The sequence below is a fragment of the Neofelis nebulosa genome, chromosome 1, assembly GCF_028018385.1.
Source record: "Neofelis nebulosa isolate mNeoNeb1 chromosome 1, mNeoNeb1.pri, whole genome shotgun sequence".
Lineage (NCBI taxonomy): Eukaryota > Metazoa > Chordata > Mammalia > Carnivora > Felidae > Neofelis > Neofelis nebulosa.
In genome coordinates this window covers 222,049,470-222,073,828 of record NC_080782.1, presented here as the reverse complement: position 1 = coordinate 222,073,828, position 24,359 = coordinate 222,049,470, and the positions used below count along the sequence as shown (strand labels likewise).

At 38.2% G+C, this 24,359-nt stretch overlaps 1 protein-coding gene across 6 annotated transcripts in view; it reads right to left on the bottom strand.

The window, feature by feature from the left end:
• SETDB2 (SET domain bifurcated histone lysine methyltransferase 2) overlaps window positions 1-24,359 on the bottom strand; it is an 89,374-nt gene that overhangs the window by 41,109 nt on the left and 23,906 nt on the right. For 5 of the 6 annotated variants that reach the window (XM_058685846.1, XM_058685829.1, XM_058685838.1 and 2 more), the window contains 5 exons: window positions 20,032-20,595; window positions 5,338-5,454; window positions 4,433-4,602; window positions 1,776-1,992; window positions 910-1,009 (listed from right to left, as the gene is read on the bottom strand). In XM_058685846.1, coding sequence (XP_058541829.1) covers window positions 910-1,009; window positions 1,776-1,992; window positions 4,433-4,602; window positions 5,338-5,454; window positions 20,032-20,595 — 1,168 coding nt within the window. The remainder of the gene's footprint in view (window positions 1-909; window positions 1,010-1,775; window positions 1,993-4,432; window positions 4,603-5,337; window positions 5,455-20,031; window positions 20,596-24,359) is intronic. The other variant, XM_058685862.1, reaches the window with a different exon arrangement.

Genomic DNA, 24,359 nt, shown 5'->3' with positions numbered 1-24,359 from the left:
GGCACTGAACTAACTGTTCAATAAATGTTGACCATTATTAATTATTCAAGTTACTTAAAGGGTCAACATTTATTGAGCACTTGAGTGTCAGGCATTGTGCTACGCAAAGTATCTGATGTTTATCTCATTTAATCCTCTTAACTCTGAGATCATTTTACAAATAAAGGAACGTAGACTTGGAGAGATCACCCAGGTAGTAAGAAACAGAGCTGGAGGTCAAACCCAGGTCCATGTGGTCTGATGGCCCAACTTTTTCATAATTTTGTGATCCTGAGGAGGTATTTACTGTACATTACTAGGGCAGAAGATAAATATCTGCACACCACCTAGGGCGGAGTTTTTACTTTTCATCAACAAACCCTACTATGAACTACCATTATGTCTTCCTGTTCTTTTTCCAGTATCTTTCTTTGCTTTCAGGTTATAGTCTCTGACTAGTTATTCTTCTCAGTACAGACTGAAAAGTGTACCTTTAGAGGCTATCATGTAAAATGGTGCTTTCTGGAAGATTCTTTTATTAGGCTGTGCCTCTTCTTTCTCTTACATCTTACAACCTTATCTCCTAAGCCTACTGTATCTTTTTTCTTATTATGTATCACTATCAACTCTGGAACACTTTAACTTTTCCTACAAATTCTCAGAACTGGATAGCTCTCAGTCTCAGTGGAATACACGGTCAGATCATGACCAATCCTCTCCTTATGTATCTAAGTTGGGAACATGCCAATCCACCATGGAGGACACTAATAAAGCACGGTCTTAACATTTCAAGAGTACACCCATTCCAAAATAATAAAAGAAATCCTACACATTAAATAACACAAACAATTGGAACTAAGTAAAAGACAGAAAGATGAGATAATAGTTAACGTTCTCAGAAGGGCCCCATCTACATTTTGCAGTTTTTACCATCTTTTTCCCATTGTGTTGAATAATGGCTGTCTTGGCTTTAGGACTTCTAATGACTGAATGATACTGAATTCTTGAAATATTGTTACATTTCATTTCTCTGAAAAGAAAAAAAAGTTATTCTATATATCACTAAAAATTCTCTTTATTGGACTTTGAAATACAGATATCACTGTTACATAAATATCCATTAGAAATTAATCTAATAACATCCACAGATAGCCCCCACTAAAGAAAGAAACATATTTTAAAGTCAATCATATTTGAAGTACATTAAAAAAAAGAATCCAGGGGTGCCTGGGTGGCGCAGTCGGTTAAGCGTCCGACTTCAACCAGGTCACGATCTCGCGGTCCGTGAGTTCGAGCCCCGCGTCAGGCTCTGGGTTGATGGCTCGGAGCCTGGAGCCTGTTTCCGATTCTGTGTCTCCCTCTCTCTCTGCCCCTTCCCCGTTCATGCTCTGTCTCTCTCTGTCCCAAAAATAAATAAAAAACGTTGAAAAAAAAAAAAAAAAAAAAAAAAAAAAAAAAAAAAAAAAAAAAAAAAAAAAAGAATCCATGAAAAGCTTTGCACATAAGTTGATAGAAAATACAAAGGACTGCAAAAGTTATGACATCCATAAAGACTCCGATTAAAGTCATAAATTTTTTAAAGGTAAAACTCCAGAAATGGAACACTGAGGAAAAAAGTATGTTGGCTAGATTTTAAAATCTAAGTGTTCTAGATTTCTCTGTGTTAAACTTGTAACTGTGAAGCAAGTTGATATACAGGAGATACACAGGAGTAGGGGTAAAGTAAGACACAAAGAGAACCACGCTTGATCAATAATACAGATCAATCCTGATTAGGTTTCTAAGATTTTACTTACGTAACAGGTTCTTTTAAATTATTACGGAATGTAGGTGGACAATCCTCAGTCTCAGCACTTCCGTGTGTTTCCAGGTCTAATGGGATAACTTCTACCTCACAATCTGCAACTTCTATTTTCCTCTTTTTTGAAAACATATTTTTCATAATATTCTCTTCCTTTCCATTTTCATCAGTAGGATCAGGTTTCCCAGTGTTAGATCTGCTTAGTAATCTTCCTAAAAGAAAAAAGGGTTTAATGAGACAAAAGATAATTGCTAAGCAACAAAAGAGCATCTCTATTCTGCTTCATTACTAAAGAACCCTGTGAAATATCCTTTATTTCTAGAATGAAAATAAACACATTAACTAATCCTAGAAAACTCTTGTAAGAAACAATAAACAAAAGACCAGTGAGAGATTTCTTATCTTCCAGGATATGAAAAAACATTGGCCATCTAAAAAAAGCATTGTCTGTTCTGGTATAACATGAAAGAGAATAGATTTAGCTACAATAATATACAACAAAAATACAGATCAGAAAGCATTCTAGAAAATTAGAGAGGTGAACTCTAGTCTTAAGATTACAGCTTTTATGGGGCACCTGGGTGGCTCAGTTGGTTAAGCATCCAATCTCAGCTCAAGTCATGAGCTCATGATTAGTGGGTTTCAGGCCCACATGGGGCTCTCTGCTGTCACCACAGAGCCCTCTTTGCATCCTCTGTCCCCCTTTTTTCTCTGCCCCTCCCCACTCATTCTCTCTCCTTCTCTCTCTCTCAGAAACCAACATTTAAAGAAAAAGAGTATAGCTTTTGTGTCTAGTTAAAAATGCTGTATCAGCTAAAACGTCTATTCTTTTTATAAAGTGACCTATTTAAATCTGAGGTGATATGCACCTATTATTCTCATATTAAGTTCTAGTATAATATTAAAATCTTCAAGTTTATGCATTTTCTTATAAGGGACTCAAAATTATACTTACCAAGTCAAAATTAGCAGCCGGATCAGAGAGATACCTTAGGTACATTTTCTAGTAATGCAGATAAAGCCAATGATACTTCCTGGATACCATGTGGCACCTTACAAGGCAGCTAACTTTCATCAGAGTTATTTTGAGAAATATGAGAGACAAATGTGTAGGTAAATTGTGTAGGATGTGTGTCTGTAAGTGGTATGTGACAGGGATCCAAGTGTGACTGTTATGAATTATAATAATTCTTGCCCTCACTGAAGTGAACCTGGAATTTCAGATGAGAAGGGCTGCTCTGGTCCCTGCTGCCTTACTGTCAAGACTCAGTCTAGGACATTTCCTTTAGACTGGCTCCAGAGTTATGTTCCCTCAACCTTTCTCATTTCATGGTACACATAGGAAGTGAGGATTTTTGCCTGATACTCTGGGGTAAATGGCTGACACTACTGGAGACTGGTGTTTCTGGCCTGGCGGCTGTGACTAGAAAGAATCAGTAACTGCACAGGCGTGCCCGGGTGGCTCAGTTGGTTAAGTGTCTGACTTCGGCTCAGGTCATAATCTTGCGGTTCATGAGCTCGAGTCCTGCGTCAGGCTCTGTGCTGACAGCTTGGAGCCTGGGGCCTGCTTCAGATTCTGTGTCTCCCTCTCTCTCTGCCCCTCCCCTGTTTGTGTGCGTGCGCTCTCTCTCTCTCTCTCAAAAATAAATAAACATCAAAAAAAAATCATTAACTGAACAACTATAACACACCAGTTGGGAAGTTTTGCTCAGAGTGTGGGCAACTCTCTCGAGTCCCTGAAACGGAATGAGCTGCTTAAAGTCACTGCCTGAATCATCCTGTGCAAGTATTTATTACAGACTTAACTTGTTACATTCTAACAGCCCAAGTCATTGAGCAAGACAGTCTTTGATTGATAATCTTTACCTTAGCAAATCAGTTACACAGTTTTCTTTTCTTTTTTTTTTTTAATGTTTATTTAGTTTGAGAGAGAATGGAAGAGGGGCAGAGAGAGGGAAAAAGAGAATCCCAAGTAAGCTCTGTAGTGTCAGCTCAGAGCCCAATGCAGGCTTATTCTCACAACGACAAGATCACAACCTGAGCCAATATCAAGAGGTGGACGCTCAACTGACTGAGCCACCCAGGCACCCCCACCCGAGTCATGTAGTTTTCTTTCTTTTTTTTTAAAGTTTATTTATTTATTTTGAGAGACAGAGACAGTGTGAGTGGGGGAGGGGCAGAGAGAGAGGGAGACAGAAGAGAATCCTAAGCAGGCTCCATGCTGTCAGCTCAGGGACTGACCTGGGGCTCGAACTCACAAAACTACGGGACCATGACCTGAGCCCAAACCAAGAGTCAGATGTTTAACCGACTGAGCAACTCAGGCACCCCTAGTTTTCTTATTCAAAAAGACTTCTAACCTTACCACAAAGCATCTGTAGCTATCATGGAGACCAAAAAAAAAAAAAAAAAAAGCCTCACACAATAACCCAAGTTTTATCTCTGAGCCTTTCTTTTCTGGAACATTCAGTGTTTCCTAGAACGTGTCACCCCTTCAGTGCTCAATCTCCTAGTTACTTGTCCCCCTCTCTTATGCTCCTCCTATATATTGTTGCTCCTGTCCTTGCTATAAGATCTCAATGGCCCTGGCTAGTAAAAGAGATTCAGAAATGTGGACCTTACTATAATTTGAATAATTAACCTTTGCTTTACCTGAATAAATGCAAACAAATGTCCCTCTGTCAATGTCATCTAGGCAGCGTACTCCCCATCCCTTCTTTTCAGTTTTGAACACCTGTAGCCTCACTTGAGGTCCATGCTGCACAACTCGGTTTTGACACATTTGTCGATTACACTTGCACAACAGGCTGCATTCATAAATGCTGTCAATAAAATATGCAAGAGAAAATCAATCAGATATCCAAATTAAAAGCAAAAGCAGTTTATACCGCTACCTCACCAATAATTACCAAGGGAGGCAGACTAAGTGTGAAGGCTCCTAAAGCTAGACTGCCTGGATTCTCATCATAGCTCCAGCCATCTACTATACTAACTGTGTGGCTTGGATGAGTTATTTAACCTCTGTGCTTCAATTTTCCATTTTTAAAAGTGGGGATATATGATAGTACCTGTCTTATAGGGCTGTTTCATAATTTAATGGGTATTTACAAGGTGCTTAAGGCAATGTCTGGCACATAATAAATGTTAGCTTTCAAAAAACTGTCTAGAAATGTCTGGGAAGGGAATGTCTAGGAAGAAAGATTTTCTGTTTCTATGTATTTTTTAATAACATCATTCTTGAAAGTTTGAGAACTCCCAATTTTTAAATGAGCTTTGTAAGCTATACTTCTTAATGAAGAAATGGCTGCCCAAAGCAGGCTAACCCTAGAGGGGAACAGCCACCTCAAAGCAAACATTTAAGTATGTTCTGTGTGGTACATGAGTGTTCTCTGACTTCCATTTCCAAGAACAATATATAAATTTTTTATTCCTTAATATATAGATTTCTGCTATAAAAATTAATATTTAATGATATCTATAAGACTATAGACCACAATAGTAAAGTACCCACCTTCAAAAATACAAACACCCTGCAACAAATCCTCAAGGTATCTTACCCAGTAGGTATTTGTCTCTGTAGTCTTTTATATTTATATCCAGTGGTTATTTTATTACTCGATAAGGGGCAAGTCTTGGCATTCCTTGCTGTCAACTGAAGACATGCACATTTTGTTCTAAAAGGAAGGCAATGGATGGAGAAGTTAGAATAAAAAAGCACCAACTTGAGTAATGAGAGTCTTCTTAAAAGTGTAAATGATAGGGGTGCTGTGGTGGCTCAGTCAGTTGAGTGTCTAACTCTTGGTTTTAGCTCAGGTCATGATATCACGGTTCATGAGCAAGCCCCACATGGGGCTCTGTGCTGACAGTGCAGAGCCTGCTTGGGATTCTGTCTCCTTCTCTCTCTGCCCCTCCCCTGCTTGTGATCTCTCTCAAAAATAAACAAACATTAAAAACTGTAAATGACAGTAAAGGATGTAATTGTATTTAGAATAGTCATTTGGCTCATGGACAGCTGGACTTTTTCCCTAAACAGATTTCTTTAAAAGACAAAAACTAAGAGGAATTTATAAATAATTCTAAATAATATAAATAATTCTAAACTACCCTATCCCTGTATTTGTTCATGAAATACATACTTAACTATATGAGTTTTAGTTTTTTTTTAACGTTTATTTATTTTTGAGACAGAGAGAGACAGAGCATGAATGGGGGAGGGTCAGAGAGAGGGAGACACAGAGTGTGAAACAGGCTCCAGGCTCTGAGCTGTCAGCACAGAGCCCGACGCGGGGCTCGAACTCACGGACCGCGAGATCATGACCTGAGCTGAAGTCGGCCGCTTAACCGACTGAGCCACCCAGGCACCCCATAGTTTTAGTTTTTTTAAATGAATTCCTTTCATTTCCTATTCAGCAGAGGCTAGTTTGTGAAAATTCTCCTAGCTCCCCTCTCCTACAATGGATAAACTTATGTGCGAAAGGGCATAGGTAGTTTTGCAGACATCTTAAATTATCTCTCCCTCGAATTACATGAAAACAATTGGGGAGATTGATGCTGGCCATCTGGCTACTACAATCTGCTTTTCATAATGTTGCTAAAGCAGACGACATACAACCATAGATTTCTCTCATGCAAGATGGCAATGTAGAAAGACCTCCTCCATAGACACACCAGATCTACCTATTTGTAAAGCAATGCTTCGGGAAGAACTGAAGGCTGACTGAACAGCTTCTTCACAACAAAAGATAGACCATGTACAGAATGGCAAAAGAGACAGAGACACTGTAATGAAGGGAACCCCCACCACCTCTGACACTGCAAACTGCAGTGGGGAAGGACTGGTGAGCAGATTTATCTGCCCTGGGGCACAGAAAAAAAGAAATGACAACTGGAATACAAAGGAACTGGCCTTAGAACCCTGTTGATTGGCAGGGGAGCTGCTGCAACTCTCTGAGTTAGAGAGGCTGGCAAGTGCCCCATTTTACATTTCCTCTGCACCTTAATAGCACAGATGAGAGTACAGTCTGGGAGCCCTAATTGGACTATCACCATACCAAGCCTCAGACGCCTTGAAGCACAGAAAAAAAGCTGCATTTTCAAAGAACAACTAGGACATAAAAGACTCAGCCCTAAAACTATGCAAAATGGCAGGGAAGCGGCTGAAACCCTCTCAGAGTCAGAGAGGCTGGTGAACACCACAGGTGATATTCCCCCTCCACCCTGACAGTGCAGACAGGACAAGGGTCCAGGTACCTTAGCGGACCTACCACTGCAGTGAGCCCTGGGACCCTACCCCACACCAGCCCTAGCCATCCCATTAAAGCGGCCCCAGTGCAGCACACATCAGATACCTCTGGTCAGCATTCACTATAGCTGCAGACATCTCTTCAAGGTGACACAGGTGCAAAGTACGCTGGAAGACTCCAGGCTCACACTACTCTGGCTTCAGATGACATGTTAGCATATCCCTGGTACACAGTATCCTAGGACCTCCTGACCCATTTCCTGACTCAGCCCTAGCCCCCCTGAATAAAGAACTATGGGACCTTTGGCCTAACACCCATTTAAGCTTCAGCTGTCTTCCCAAGGTACCCTCTCTGTGAAGAACCCTGGGACCATCCCAGACAATGTCCACTTCAGCGTCAGCTGTCTGGCCAATGTGCAATCTATGCTGAGAGCCCTAGGACTGTTCCATCCCACACCAACTTCATCTCCAGGCATCCCACCAGGACAGTGTCAGCATGGAGTCCTCTGTCCCACAGCCCACAAGAGCCACAGATCCAGCCAGTCAAAGTCACTTAGGCACACAGTCTCCACAGACACAATCACACACAAGATCATTACTTCCTGTTTAGGAGAAGTTAACGATTATACCTAATTCAACAAAAACAAAGACAGAAAGTCAAGTAAAATGAGGAGACAGGAATATGCTCCAAACAAAAAAACTACACAAAACCTCAGAAAATAAGCTAAATGAAATGGAGATAAACAATATGCTTGATAGAGAGTTCACAGTAATGATCATGAAGACATTTACCAAACTGTAGAAAAGATTGGATGAACTCAGTGAAAACTTCAACAAAGAAGATAGAAAATATGAAAAAGAACCAATCAGAGTTGATGACTATAACTGAAATGAAAAATATACTAGAGGGAATCAACAGATTCAAGGATGCAGAAGAACATATTAACAATCTGAAAGATTGGGTAATAGAGTACCCAAGCCGAATAATGATAAGAAAACACAAGTTAAAAAAAAAATGAGGATAGGTTAAGGGATCTCTTGGACAATATCAAGTGAGCAAACATTTGCATTACAGGGGTCCTGGAAGTAGAAGAGAGAGATAAAGGGGCAGAAAACTTATTTGAAGAAATAATAGCTGAATATTTCCCTAACCCAGGAAAGAAACAGACATCCAGGTTCAGGAAGCACAGAAAGTTTCAAACAAGATGAATCCACAGAGGTCCACACCATGATACATAATAATTAAAACGTTAAAGATTAAAGACAAGGATAGAATTTTAAAAGCAGTAAAAGAGAAGCAACTAGTAACATTTAAGGACAAACCCATAAAGCTATCAGCTGGTTTTTCAGCATAAACTTTGCAGGCCAGAAGGGAGTGGGCATGATATATTCAAACTACTGAAAGGAAAAAAAAAAAAAATCTACCACCAAGAATATTCTATTTGGCAAGATTATCATTCATAATTCAAGGAGACATAAAGACTTTCCCAGACAAACAAGTTAAAAGGTTCATCATTACCAGATTGTCCTTACAAGAAATGTTAAAGTAGAACACAAAAGGCCATAATTAGAAGAAAATTATGAAAGGGAAGAGGACTCACAAAATTAAAAGATATAAAATATGACAATATGGATATAAAATGTGGGAGGGGGGAGTTAAAATGAAGAAGTTCCTTTAGACTGTGTTTAACCTTAAGTGACCATCAGCTTAATACAGACTACTCTATACTTAGGATGTTATATATAAACCTCACAGTAACCAAAAACCTGTAATAGAGATACAAAAGAAAGCCAAGCCTAATACTAAAGAAAGTAATCAATCTTAAGGAATGAGAACAAGAGAAGAAAGGAATGGAGAACTACAGATATGTCCAGAAAACAATTAACAAAATAGCAATCAGCACACACTTATCAATAATTATGTTAAATGTAAATGGACTAAATGCTTCAATCAAAAGACATAGGGTGACAGAATGGATTTAAAAACAGAAACAAAGACTCATCTATGTGCTGCTTACAAGAGACTCTCTTCAGACCTAAAGACACAGACTGAAGGTGAAAAGATGGGAAATGATATTCCATGCAAATGGAAGTGGGAAAAAAAAAACCTGTGGTAGCAGTATTATATTGGACAAAATGGACTTCAAAACAAAGATTGTAACAAGACACAAAAAAGGGCAATATATAATGATACAGGGATCAATCCAAAGACAGGATACAACATTGTAAATATTTAAGCACTCAACATGGCAGCCCCTAAATGCATAAGGCAAGTTTTAACAGACATAAAGGGAGAAACTGACAGTAATACAATAATAGTAGGGGACTTTAATATCCTACTTACATCAGTGAACAGATCATCCAGGCAGAAAGTCAATAAGAAAACTGACTTTTTTTTTTTTAATTTTTTAACGTTTTATTCATTTTTGAGACAGAGAGAGACAGAGCATGAATGGGGGAGGGGCTGAGAGAGAGGGAGACACAGAATCGGAAGCAGGCTCCAGGCTGAGCCGTCAGCCCAGAGCCCGACGCGGGGCTCGAACTCACGGACCGCGAGATTGTGACCTGAGCCAAAGTCGGACGCCCAACCGACTGAGCCACCCAGGCGCCCCAAGAAAACTGTCTTTCAATAACACCAGACCAGATGGACTTAAGGGATACACATATACAGAACATTCAAGCCAAATACAACAGAATACACATTCTTTCCAAGTGCACACAGAACATTCTATTGGATAGATCACATATCCCAATAAACAAGTCTCAATAAATTTAAGAAGACTGAAATCCTATCAAACATCTTTTCTGACCACAATGGAATGAAATTAGAAATCAATTACAAAAAAAAAAAAAGTGGAGAAACCATAAACATGTAGAGGCTAAACAATATGCTACTCAACAAGCAATGGCTCAATGAAAAACTCAAAGAAAAAATGTAAAAATACCTGCAAACAAATGAAACCCACTGGTCCAAAATCTTTGGGATGCAGCAAAAGAAATTTTAAAAGAGAAATGTATAGTGATCTCAAGAAACAAGAAAAATCTCAAACAATTTAAGCTTACACCTCTAGAAATTAGAAAAAGAAGAACAAGACCCAAAATTAGTAGCAAATAATAAAGAATAGGGCAGAAATAAATGTAAAAGAGACTAAGAAAAAAAAATAGACAAGATCAATGAAACCAAGAGCTGAATCTTTGAAAAGAAAAACAAAATTGATAAACCTTTAGCCAGATTCATCAAGAACAAAAAGAGGATCCAAATAAATAAAATCAGAAATGAAAGGGGTGAAGTAACAACTGACACTACAGAAATACAAAGGATGATAATAGATAAGAGACCACTATGAAAAATTACATGTCAACAAGTTAACAACCTAGAAGAAATGGGTAAGTTCACAGAAACATATAATTTTCCAAAACTATATCAAGAAAAAGAAAATCGGAATAGTCTGGTTACTAGTAACAAAACTAAACTGGAAATAAAAAAACTCCATTTAAAGAAGAGTTAATACATATTCTCAAACTATTCTAAAAAACAGACGGGAAAGGAAAACTTCCAAATACATTCTATGAGGCCAGCATTATCTTGATACAAAAACCGAATAAGTATATTACAAAAAATGAAACTACAGGCCAAGATTCCTGATGCAAAAATCCTCAACAAAAGATGAGCAAACCAAATTCAACAATACATTAAAAAGATCATTTACCATGATCAAGTGGGATTTATTCCTGGGATGCAAAGATGGTTCAATATATGCAAATAAATCAACATGATACTCAACATTAACAAAAGGATAAAAATCATAGATAGGATCATGTCAGTAGATTCACAAAAAGCATTTGACAAAATTCAACATTGTTCATGATAAAAAAACTCTCAACAAAGTGGGATTAGAAGGAACATACCTCAACATAACAAAGGCCATAAATGACAAACTCAGAGCTAATATCATACTCAGTGGTGAAACCTGAGAGCTTTTCCTCTAAGATCAGGAATAAGACCAGGATGTCCACTCCCACGACTTTTATTCAACATAATACAGGAAGTCCTAGCCACAGCAATCAGACAAGAAAAAGAAATAAGAGGCATCCAAATTAGTAAGAAAGAAATAAAATTGTCACTATTTGCAGATGACATGATACTACATACAGAAAACCCTAAAGACTCCACCAAAAAAACTACTAGAACTGATAAATGAATTCAGTAAAATCAGAGGATACAAAATCGATGTACAGAAATCCATTGCATTTCTCTACATTAACTAATACAAAGAGAAATTAAGAAAGCAATCTCATTTACAATTGTACCAAAATAGAGATGCCTGGGTGGCTCAATTGGTTAAGCATCTGTCTTTGGCTCAGGTCATGATCTCGCGATTTGTGAGTTTGAGCCCTGTGTCAGTCTCTGTGCTGACAGTTTAGAGCCTGGAGCCTGCTTCATATTCTGTGTCTCCCTCTCTCTGTGCCCCTCCCTCTTCCTCTCTCTCTGAGATAATAAACATTAAAAAAAAAATTGTACCAAAATAATAAAATACCTAAGAATAAACTTAACCAAGGTGGGGGTGAGGGGGTACCTGGGTGGCTCAGTTGGTTAAATGTCTGACTTCAGCTCTGGTCATGATTTCACAGTTTGTGAGTTTAAGCCCCGCATTGGGTTCTGTGCTGACAGCTGTGCTGACAGCCTGCTTCAGATTCTGTGTCACCCTCTCTCTCTCTGCCCCTCTTCTGCTTGCACCCTCTCTCTTTCAAAAGTAAATAAACATTAAACAAATTTTTTAAATGGGGCACCTGAGTGGCTCAGTCAGTTAAGTATCCAAATTCGGCTCAGGTCATGATCTCCCAGTTGGTGGGTTCGAGCTCCGCATCGGGCTCTGTGCTGACAGCTGAGAGCCTGGAGCCTGCTTCGGATCCTGTGTCTCCTTCTCTCTCTGCCCCTCCCCTGCTCACACTCTTTCTCTCCCAAAAAAAAAAACATTAAAAAAATTAAAAAAAAAAAACTTAACCAAAGTGAAAAACCTGTACTCTGAAAACGACGGATGAAAGAAATCAAAGACAAATGGAAAGATATTCCATGCTCATGGATTGGAAGAATATTGTTAAAATGTCTATACTACCCAAAGCAATCTACAGATTTAATGCAATCCCTGTTAAAATATCAACAGCATTCATCACAGAACTAGAATAATCCTAAAATTTGTATGGAACCACACCCACACACCCACACACCCACACCCACACACCAAAAAGCCAAAACAATCTTGAAAAAGAAAAACAAAGCTGGAAGCATCACAATTCCAGATTTTAATTTATACTACAAAGCCGTAGTAACCAAAATAGTATGGTACTGGCACAAAAACAGACACACAGGTCAAAAGAACAGGATAGAAAGCCCTGAAACAAACCCATGATTATATGGTCAATTAACATGACAAAAGAGGCAAGAACATGCAATGGGAAAAAGACACTCTTTTCAACAAATAGTGTTGAGAAAACATGATAGCTACATGCAAAAGAATAAGACTGGACCACTTTCTCACATCATACATAAAAAAAATAAAATCAAAATGGATTAAGGACCTAAATATGAGACCTGAAACCAAAAAAGTCCTAGAAGAGAGCACAGGCAGCAATTTCTCTGACATCAGTTGAAGCAATATTTTTCTATATATGCCTCCTAAGGCAAGAGAAATAAAAGCAAAAATAAACTCTTGGGACTACATCAAAATAAAAAGCTTCTATACAACAATGGAAACCATCAAGAGAACTAAAAGACAACCTATTGAATGAGAGAAGGTATTTGCACATGACATTACCTGATAAGGGGTTAGTATCCCAAATATATAAGAACTTACACAACTTAACACCCAAAGGACAAACGATCCAATTAAGAAATGGGCAGAAGATATGAACAGAATTTCTCCAAAGAAGACAAATGGCTAACAGACACATGAAAAGATGCTCAACATTACTCATCATCAGGGAAATGCATATCAAAACTACAGTAAGATATCATCTCACACCTTTCAAAATGGCTAAAATCAAAAACACAAGAAACAAGTTTTGGTGAAGATGTGGAGAAAAACGAACTCTCCTATACTGTTGATGTGAATGCACACTGGTGCAGCCACTGTGGAAAACAATATGGAGGTTCTTCAGAAAGTTAAAAACTATGATCCAGTAATCGCAGTACTAGGTATTTACCCAAATAATAATAATAAAAATACTAATTCAAAAGGATATATGCACCCCTATGTTTATTACACCATTATATACAATAGCCAAATTATGGAAGCAGCCTAAGTGTCCACCAATAGATGAATGGATATAGAAGAGATGGTATACATATATATATGTAACTGTGTGCATATAAATATATATATATATGTAATGGAATATTTTTCAGACATAAATACAAATGAAATCTTGCCATGTGCAACAACATGGATGGAGTTTGAGAGTATAATGCTAAGTGAGATAAGTCAGTTAGGTAAAGACAAATACCATATGATTTCAGTCATATGTGGAATTTAAGAAACAAAGTAAATGAGCAAAGGAATAAAAAAAAGAGAGAGATGGGGTGCCTGGGTGGCTCAGTCAGTTAAGCACCTGATGCTTGGTTTTGGCTCAGGTCATGATCTGTTAGTGGGTTTGAGGTGTGCATCAGGCTTTGTGCTGACAGCATGGAGCCTGCTTGGGATTCTCCTTCTGTCTGTCTCCCTCTCTGCCTTTCCCCCACTCACGTGTGCATGCACTCTCTATCTCTCAAAATAAATAAATAAAACTTAGCAGAGAGAGAGAAAAATCAAGAAACAAACTCTTAACTATAGAGAACAAACTGATGGTTATCAGAGGGGAGGTGGGTGGAGGAATAGGTTAAATAGCTGATGGGGATTAAGAGCACACGTATCATGGGGTGCCTGGGTGGCTCAGTCGGTTAAGCGTCCGACTTCGGCTCAGGTCATGATCTCTCAGTTCGTGGGTTCGAGCCCCGCATCAGGCTCTGTGCTGACAGCTCAGAGCCTGGAGCCTGTTTCATATTCTGTGTCTCCCTCTCTCTGACCCACCCCTGTTCATGTTCTGTCTCTCTCTGTCTCAAAAATCAATAAATGTTAAAAAAAAAAAAAAATTAAAAAAAAAAAAAGAGAACACGTATCATGATGAGCACTGAGTAATGTATAGAACTGTTGAATCGTTATAATGTACACCTGAAACTAACACTGTATGTTAAGTACATTGGAATTAAAATAAAAATCTTAATAAAAAATTAAAATTAAAATGCAAGACAAAAAGCCCCAGAAATCTGTTGCATTTCTACACACTATTAACAAAGTAGTAGAAAGAGAAATTAAGAAAAAAACAATCCCATTTATAATTGCACCAAAAGGAATAAAATATCTAGGAATAAGCTTAAGAGGGGGCGCCTGGGTGGCTCAGTCGGTTAAGTGTCCGACTTCAGCTCAGGTCATGATCTCGCGGTTCGTGAGTTCAAGCCCCACGTCAGGCTCTGTGCTGATGGCTCAGAGCCTGGAGCCTGTTTCAGATTCTGTGTCTCCCTCTCTCTCTGACCCTCCCCCGTTCATGCTCTGTCTCTCTCTGTCTCAAAAATAAATAAATGTTAAAAAAAAAAAAAAAAAAAACTTAAGAGATAAAAATCCTATATTCTGAAAAGTATAAAACACTCATGAAAGAAACTGAAGAGGACAAAAACAAATGGAAAGATATTCCATATCCATGGACTGGAAGAATTAATATTGTTAAAATGTCCACATTACTCAAAGCAATCAATCTACAGATTCAATGCAATCCCTTTCAAAATACCAATAGTATCTTTCACATAGACAGAACAAATAATACTAGAAGTTGTATGAAACCACAAAAGACTCTAAATATCCAAAGCAATCTTGGGAAAGAAGAAAAAAGCTGGAGGTAACCCAATCTCAGATACCAAGATATACTACAAAGTTATAATAATCAAAATAGTATGGTACTGGCAAAAAAATAGACACTTAAATCAATGGAATAGATACAGAGCCCAGAAACAGATGTGCATTCACATGGTCAGTTAATCTTCAACAAAGGAGGCAAGAATATACTATGGGGGAAAGACAGTCTCTGCAATAAATGGTGCTGGGAAAACTGGACAGCTACATGCAAAAGAATGAAACTGGACCACTTCCCTACACCATACACAAAAATGAACTAAAAATGGGTTAAAGACCTAAGTGTGAGAACTGAAACAATACAACTCCTAGAAGAAAAACATAGGCAGCCACTTCTTTGACATTGGCTGTAGAAACATTTTTCTAGATATGGCTCTTGAGGTAAAGGAATCAAAAGCAAAAATAAACTATTGGGACTACACCAAAACAAAAAGCTTTTGCACAGCATGGGAAACCATCAACAAAATGAAAAGGAACCTATTCAATGGGAGAACATATTTGTAAATTACATACCTGATAAGGGGTTAATATCCAAAATAGGCAAAAAATCTCACCAACTCAAAACCAAAAAACCAAATAATCTGATTAAAGAATAGGCAGAGGACCTGAATAGACATTTTTCCAAAGAAGACATACAGATGACCAACAGATGCATGAAAAGATGTTCAACATCACTAAGTATCAGGAAAATGAAAACCAAAACCACAATGAAAACAAACAAACAAAAACCACAGTGAGATACATCACTTCACACCTATCAGAATGTCTATGACCCCACAGAAATAACAGGTGTTGGTCAGGATGTAGAGGAAAACACTATATACACTGTATATATCATCTCTAAAAATAAAACATTACATTTAAAAACTAAACTTTCAAAAGATTTGGTGCTACATCCTCTATACTTTTAAGTACATATATACCTACAAACAATATATTATACTGTTTTTAAAAATTCACTACAGTTATTATCCTACAACTTGCCTTTTTCATTCAAAATAGTGTTTTTGAGATTCATCTGTGTTATATACAAATGTAGTTAATTCCTTCTAATTTTCGGACAGCATTTAGACAAGCAATTAAGTTGCTTAGTATATAAAAAAGTTGCTTCTAGCTTTCAATATTACGAACAATACTGCAGTGAACAGCTTATTCTTCTGCTTATGTGTAAGCACCTCTAGAATAGTATCTCTCAAATATTTTTGACTATGACCCACAGTAAAATACATGTTCTTCATGATCCTTTACAGGCATACATACTTCTCTGTGTATGTGTATAAACTGACACAGTGGCATGAAACTTTATCCTATGTATGATGCACTTGGTTTTTTTTTTCTTTTTAAAGATTTTAAGTAATCTGTAAACCCAATGCAGGGCTCAAACTTAACAACTCCAAGATCAAGAGTCATGCTCTACCAAATGAGTCAGTCAGGTGTCCCTTGGGTATTTTTATTTAATTTAAAAATGCTATTTACAACCGCTTTAATGATTTTACATCCCACTAAATCTGTAGGTTGGAAAACAATACTCTAGATATACTTAAAAGTACTATTGCTGGAAAGAACATATGCATATCTTCAATTGCTATGTAATTGTTTGAACAACCCCTTGTAAAAAAACTGGTCTGGCTTTGTACAGTATTCTAGTTTTAGTTATTCTCCTTTGGGATTTTAAGCTAACATGCCTGTTTGTGTCTTCCTTTACTTCTGATGAGACGTGTGCTGTCAATCTTCTTTTCTGATAGTGTTTGAGATTTATTTGTACCTTAGAAACCTTTTAAGTTGCATCATGATGTATTTAGGGGTACATTTATCTTATTTTCCCTTCGTAGTACATTGTAGGCTTTTTTCACTCTGAGGACTGGCCTTTCTTCAGTTCTGGAAAACTTTCAGCTACCATCTCTTTAAATGTTGCTTTCTTCTTCTTCTCAGATATACTGGAGTTTCTCATTTTATCCTCCATAGTTTTTAATCTGTAAATTATCTTCCCCATGTCTTTATCTGTTTGTATTCTGGGAGAGCTCTTTCATTTTGCCTTGTAATTTACTAATGCTCTCTCCAGCTATATGAACTCTACCATTGAGTGTGTCTAGTTAGGGTTTTTTTTTGTTTTTTTTTAATGTTTATTTATTTTTGAGAGAGAGGGTGAGACCCAGAGTGCAAGCAGGGAGGGACAGAGACAGACACAGAATCCGAAGCAGGCTCCAGGATCTGAACTGTCAGCACAGAGCCCAAAATGCAGCTTAAACTCAGGAACTGCTAGATCATGACCTTGAGCTGAAGTCGGATGCTTAACTGACTGAGCCATTCAGGTGCCCCAATCTATTTAGTTTTTAATTTCATTGACCCCATGTTTTATTTCCCACATTTCCATTTTTTTTCCTGTATATATATATATATTTTTTTTCTCCCCCAATCTCCTTTTCTTGATGGATACTAACATTTTAATCTCTGTGAACATTTTATTTTTTTTTTTTTAAAAATTTTTTTTTTTTTTTTTTCAACATTTTTTATTTATTTTTGGGACAGAGAGAGACAGAGCATGAACGGGGGAGGGGCAGAGAGAGAGGGAGACACAGAATCGGAAACAGGCTCCAGGCTCCGAGCCATCAGCCCAGAGCCTGACGCGGGGCTCGAACTCACGGACCGTGAGATCGTGACCTGGCTGAAGTCGGACGTTTAACCGACTGCGCCACCCAGGCGCCCCCTCTTTTTTTTTTTTTTTTAAATTTTTTTTTTTTTTTTTCTGTGAACATTTTAAACATACCTATTTTAAAGTCTCTTTTATTTTTTTAAAATTTTTTAACGTTTTATTTATTTTTGAGATGGGGAGAGACAAAGCATGAACAGGGGAGGGTCAGAGAGAGGGAGACACAGAATCTGAAACAGGCTCCAGGCTCTGAGCTGTCAGCACAGAGCGCGATGCGGGGCTCGAACTCACGGACTGTGAGATCATGACCTGAACCGAAGTCGGCTGCTTAACCGACTAAGCCACCCAGGCGCCCCTTTTAAAGTCTCTTTTAATCAGATTCTGCATTTATCTCTGATTCTTCAGGTGTGAATTCTCTCATTTGTTGAGATTCACACTGTCTTTATGGTCCTAAACATCTCTGTATGCTCTGTATGAAATCATACCTTGGGGCACCTGAATGGCTCAGTCGGCTAAGCGTCTGACTTCGGCTCAGGTCATGATCTCACAGCTCGTGAGTTCAAGCCCTGCATCGGGTTCTGTGCTGACAGCTCAGAGCCTGGAGCCTGCTTTGGATTCTGTGTCTCCCCTCTCTCTCCTCCCTTCCTCTACTCGTATGCTCTCTCAAAAATAAATATTAAAAAATTAAAAAAAGAAATCATACCTTTCCATAAGGTTTACTCCTGGGTACTCCTTTATGTTGACTCCTTTCCCTGTTGCTCTGGCTATGACTATGGGTTTCATTGCTCTGCAACCAGTTATTATTAATCTCATTCTAGGCTTTGTGAGATAATTAGCCTGTTCCCAGTCCTGTAGACGTCCCTGTTTCCATTCCCAGGAGAACTCAGTGCCCACTCAATGCCATGCATGGGACATGTTTAATTCCCATTCCTGTAAGAGTTAGAAACCCTGGCCACAGTGCTTGTGTCCATTTCCAGATCCCAATGGGTTTCAGCCTTTGCTTTTGTGATTTCTCCTATAATTTCTGGCCAATAGATGCAAATATGTATACTGGTGGCACATTTTATATAAAGATTAGTGTCCATGGTATTAAAGCAAAAATTGCATATAGCCAAGATTCTTTTAAAAAATCTCAAAAACTGACCATTAGGTAACAGTGTCCAATAGTTTTTGTTTTTGTTTTTGTTTTTTTGTCTCCAGCACTGAGAGATTGGGGCTTGGCCACATGTAGTTAGATTATACTTAGAGGCAATGTTAAGACAAAAAAACAACAACTTATTTTTAAACAAAATAAAACCTGGCACTGTGAGAGATTTCTCTCTCTAAAGAGATTTCTCTTTAGGCCTCTATGACAGGCCTAAAAAACTGAGCCAAACTGAGGTAACAGCAAATTCATGTATCTCATCTCACACTTCAACTAACAGAGAAAACGGTGAAACTACTATCTTTACTATTTAAATTATTTATTTCTCTCTCTCTTCTTCTTTTGCCAAGTACAGGTAGCTAAATTTGCATTAAATTAAATATGTATAATGCAACTCCACTCTATATATGCCTACCTACAAACATATGTATCTTACATACCTTTAAAACAAAATTTTCAAATTCCTAATATATTGGAATATGTTTTAATTTTTTAATGGAATGCCAATGTTATGAGAATACTAATTATAACTATTTATAAGGGGCGCCTGGGTGGCTCAGTCGGTTGGGCAAATGACTTTGGCTCGGGTCATGATCTCACGGTTTGTGGGTTTGAGCCCCACATAGGGCTCTGTGCTGACAGCTGGGAGCCTGGAGCCTGCTTCGGATTCTTTGTCTCCCTCTCTCTGTCCCTCCCCCACTTGTGCTGTCTCTCTCTCTCTCAAAAATAAGTAAAATGTAAAAAAAAAAAAAAAAATTTAATAAAAAAATAAGTGTTTATAAAAAAGCAGCAAACAAATATCTGTAAAAGTAAAATAAGACATATAACATAATGATTAACAGCATGGGTTCCAATCCTGGCTTTTCAATTTGTTTGCACTATGATCTTAAAATTGGCTTCTCAACTTCCTCATTTGTAACACAGAAGTAACATTACCTACCTCAGAAGGTGTGTGAGGATTAAATAAAAAAGTGTATGTAAAGTGCTCGTCACAGTGTATGGCACTGTCACATGGCATTAGCTGGACTTGCTGCTATAATGATTGTGGTACTAGATTACAGGAAATACTCATCCTTGGGAGAAAGAATTTTTAATTTACTATTGTATTTGGCAAACAGTTTTCTTTTCTATTGCTGGTGAGAGTGTATCTTTCCATTTTAGATTCTTGGTAAACAGAGTTTAGACAGACAGACAAACTGATACACAGCAGGACTTCTTGACAAGTACCCTACATTCAGAAGACGTTTGGAAATGCCATGTTTCTCTACTCACATGTCTATGCAGCCCTCAGAACAGTCACATGAATCAGTAAACATGTTGGAAAAGCTGTTTAGATAATATGCTCGTGGCCACATAGTCCTTCTGTACTTAAACTGTGGAAGCTTTCTATTGTCAATTTCATTACAGAAAGAAATGGGTACTGATTCCACTCCATTGCTAATATCCACATCAGAAACAATTTCTTCTTGTTTTGGGTAATTCCGAGTCAACTGAACATAGGTATTGAAAGAAAAGTTATCTGTAAATAAAAAGTTACACTCTGTCTCAAGCAGGTAACGAAAAACTTCCTCCACGTTTCGTAGACTCCTTCCACAAGGGGTTCTATAACTCACGTGGAGTGCTGAAGAATGAGAGTTTGTCTTTGCGTGTCGTCTTTGGAAGTGGCATTTGATTGGTAGCTGCAGAGGGTTTTCTCCCTTGAAGGTTAGTGGCATTTTCATCAGACAAGTTCTAGAGCAGTCATGACTTTGGTAACGTAAATTCAAAGATGATTTCTTTTCTGTAATGTATGCAGCTTTATTTTCCAAAGGAGGAATTTCCTTATTTTTTGTAGATCTGTTTAAAATTAATTATTCATTAGTATCTCAAATATACAGCACAATTCCCCATTTTTAAAAAACATTGTACACTAAGGTGCAATTAGTTCCTATTATCTTCTTTTTAGACATAATACAATAAGCCAGACTCTGAAATACACATTTTACTTATTATGTTCTGTAGCCATATAGAAGTTACACCTTAGGGATTTTTTTCCTTTGGACACCAAATACATGGTGTCTACCTCTTCAACTGGGTGTCTAACAATTCGGTCCAATTCTGACACTATCTATCTACTTGGAGGCAGCATCAGCTCCCAGGTGTTAAAGAGCTCAGTCCCACAAGACTGTCCCCACTTCAGATGCCAAACACAAGTTCCAGGCCACTCAAACTTTTGACCAACCCAGGGGTTTTCCACATGCTTTCCTCAAGTTTGGTAATTTGCTAGAAAGACTCACTTTAATTACTATTACCAGTTTAAAAATTTTTTCTTTTAACGTTTTTATTTATTTTTGAGACAGAGAGAGACAGAGCATGAACAGGGCAGGGGCAGAAAGAGAGGGAGACACAGAATTGGAAGCAGGCTCCAGGCTCTGAGCCATCAGCCCAGAGCCCGACGCGGGGCTTGAACTCACGGACCGCGAGATCGTGACCTGAGCTGAAGTCGGATGCTTAACCGACTGAGCCACCCAGGCGCCCCAACTATTACCAGTTTATAATAAGATACAACTCAGGGACAGCCAAATGTAAGAAGTGCATGAGGCAAGGTAAGTGGGAACAGGCACGGAGTGTTCCTACCCTCTCTGTGTGCACCACCCTCCCAGCACCTCAAAGCATTTACCAACCAGGAAAGCTTCCAGAACCCTGTCCATTTAGAGGTTTTTATGGAGACTTTATTATGTAAGCATGACTGATCAAATCATTTGCCAATGGAGATTATCTCAACCTCCAACCCTTCACCCCTCCCTGGAGGTTGGGAGGTAGGACTGAAGGTTTCCAGCTTCTAATCATAATGTTTAGTCTTTGGTTGGCTAGCCCCCACCCTGAGGCTACTCAGGAGCCCCTCATTAAGAGTCATTTCATTAGCATGCCAAAGACATTCATTCTTCAGCCGACTCCAAAGGTTTTAGAGTCTACACAGGATCAGAACAAACACCAAGTATCTTTCCTATTATACAATAACCTAATTTCAGGATATTCCAGAAAGTTTGATTACAGGTGTAACTCCGTGCTACAGTACCTATCAAATTTAGAGTTTATTTAGAGCATGCACTTTGAGGAATGTTACTTCTTCAGGCATGCTTGGGTTCGCTTGTAAGAAAACCGGTAAAGGCTAGGTAAAAAAATTACGAATTCATCAGGAATCCTTCAACAATTGTACCAGTTTTTTTCTGTAATATGTATTACACCTAGCATCATACTGACATATTTTAAAATAATCAACTGACATGAGAAAATGGAGAGGTTACTGAATTTAAGAAAAAAAATCTGTGAAAAGACTCCATGTATATGGAACTTGGGTTTTAATCTTTCTTCAGATACCTGAAGAAACTAAGTTTTGCTTTACATAGCATTTTCTATCTTTAGGTATCTGTTATTTATTATAAAAGTTATATAGATATTTTAGAGATATTTTTACAATTACCATATAAAGCAGCACTATCCAATAAAACTTTCTGCATTGATGGAAATGTTTCATATCTGTGCTGTTCAATTTGGGAGCCCCACTAGCCACCTGTGGCGAATTATTCAGCACTTTTAAATGTGGCTAGCATGACCAAAAAAATTTTTTTTAATTTTGATCAATTCAAATTTAATTTTAATTCAAATAATTCAAATTTAAATAGGCACATGTAACTAATGGCTACTTACTGAAAGCAGAGATATGAAGTTCCCCATCCCCTTTCTAGCTATATAGCAATCCTTTGCATAAATTCCACATTTAACTAGTCTTCTGTTGTTTCCAATCTTTTGCTATTACAAATCATTATGCGGTGAATAACCTTGTGCATAACAATTTCATACATGTAAAGATTATCACTTCAGAATACATTTCCAGAAGGGGCAGTACTAGGTCACAGGGTAAATGAATTAGTAATTTGTAAAGATTGCCTAATTGTTCTCCATGGGGTCAGCCCTTTGAGCAATTTATGAGAGTACCTGCTTTTGCAGAGCCTTATCAGACAATGGCTCTTGATGCTTTGGGATTTCTGACAATCTAATAGATGAAAGGATGTGCTAGAATGTATTTAATACAAACCTTTTAATGTAGAAAACATTTGTTTCCAATTTTCCTGTATGTTACTACTTTGATCAACATCCTCATACATAAATCCTTGACCAAATTCCTGATTATTACCTTAGGGTACATTCCTTTAAGAAGAGTTATTAGGTAACTAGAATACACATTTTAAAATAACCTCTTATTAATAAAACTTGCAAACTTAGATAACTGTGTATTTTCTCATTAAAAAACCTGATACATTGGGGGAACCTGGGTGGCACAGTCAGTTAAGCTTCTGACTTTGGCTCAGGTCTTGATCTCGCAGTCCATGAATTTGAGCCTTGAGTCAGGCTCTGCACTGACAGCTCAGAGCCTGGAGCCTGCTTCAGAATCTGTGTCTCCCTCTCTCTCTCTGCCCCTCCCCCACTTGCACTCTGTCTCTCTCTCTCTCTCAAAAATAAACATTAAAAATTAAAAAACAACAACAACAACAACACAAACCTGATATATTGGATCCCCATATACTTGTAAGAACTGTAGAACTCTTAGCACATGATGCCTCCATCTAAACCTGTGCACTACCACAACAAAACTCCGCAAGGCTTCTAGCAGCATAAGACCAAGTCTCTGGGATGACCCAAATCCCCCCCAGTAACGTGCCTGCCTAAGAAAGCTCAAGGCTGTCAAGACAGTTCATGGTTTCTTGTAGCCAAAACCTGAAGATAAGCTCCTGACCTTCCTTCCTTAGAAAAGTTACTAAAAAGGGGCTTACAATTGTGAATCTTTCTTCCATTCCTCTAAGATGTGTATTTATCTCCTACAACTCAAGAGTGCCTTGGGGCGCCTGGGTGGCCCAATCGGTTGAGCGTCAGACTTCAGCTCAGGTCGCGATCTCACCGTTGGTGAGTTCGAGCCCCGCGTCAGGCTCTGGGCTGATGGCTCAGAGCCTGGAGCCTGCTTCCGATTCTGTGTCTCCCTCTCTCTCTGCCCCTCCCCGATTCATGCTCTGTCTCTCTCTGTCTCAAAAATAAATAAACATTAAAAAAAAAAAAAAAAAAAAAAGAGTGCCTTTCTCAAGGTCCTGAAGGGCCTTCCTTTGAAAGTTAATCATCAGGAAGGGTAAGGCCTCTGTCTTCCAGTCTCTGTGGGAGGAGAGATCCTAACATTGATGATCCCAGCTAGGACACATAGCTGGCCTCATAAACATTCACACTGACTCTTTGTAATTTTTCACTTGGGTTCCTCTCTTCTTCTATCTCTACTCCCTCATTTGCCTTTAAAACACTAGTCACCCCAGCATAAACTGGAATAGAGCTCAGCTTTTTTCCTTAATATCAGTAGTTACTGCATAAAATGTTTTCATCACTTCAATGTCTGGTTTTGTTTATCTTTGACACTTGTTACCAAACTTCAGTAGTTATCAACATGTTGCCTATTTTACTTCTATTTTCCCCCCTCTTGCCCCACACCCACAAAACATGGGGTATTCTAAAGCAAATCCTAGACATTACATCTTTTACCTGAAATAATTCAGTATGTATGTCTAATAAATAAGGTT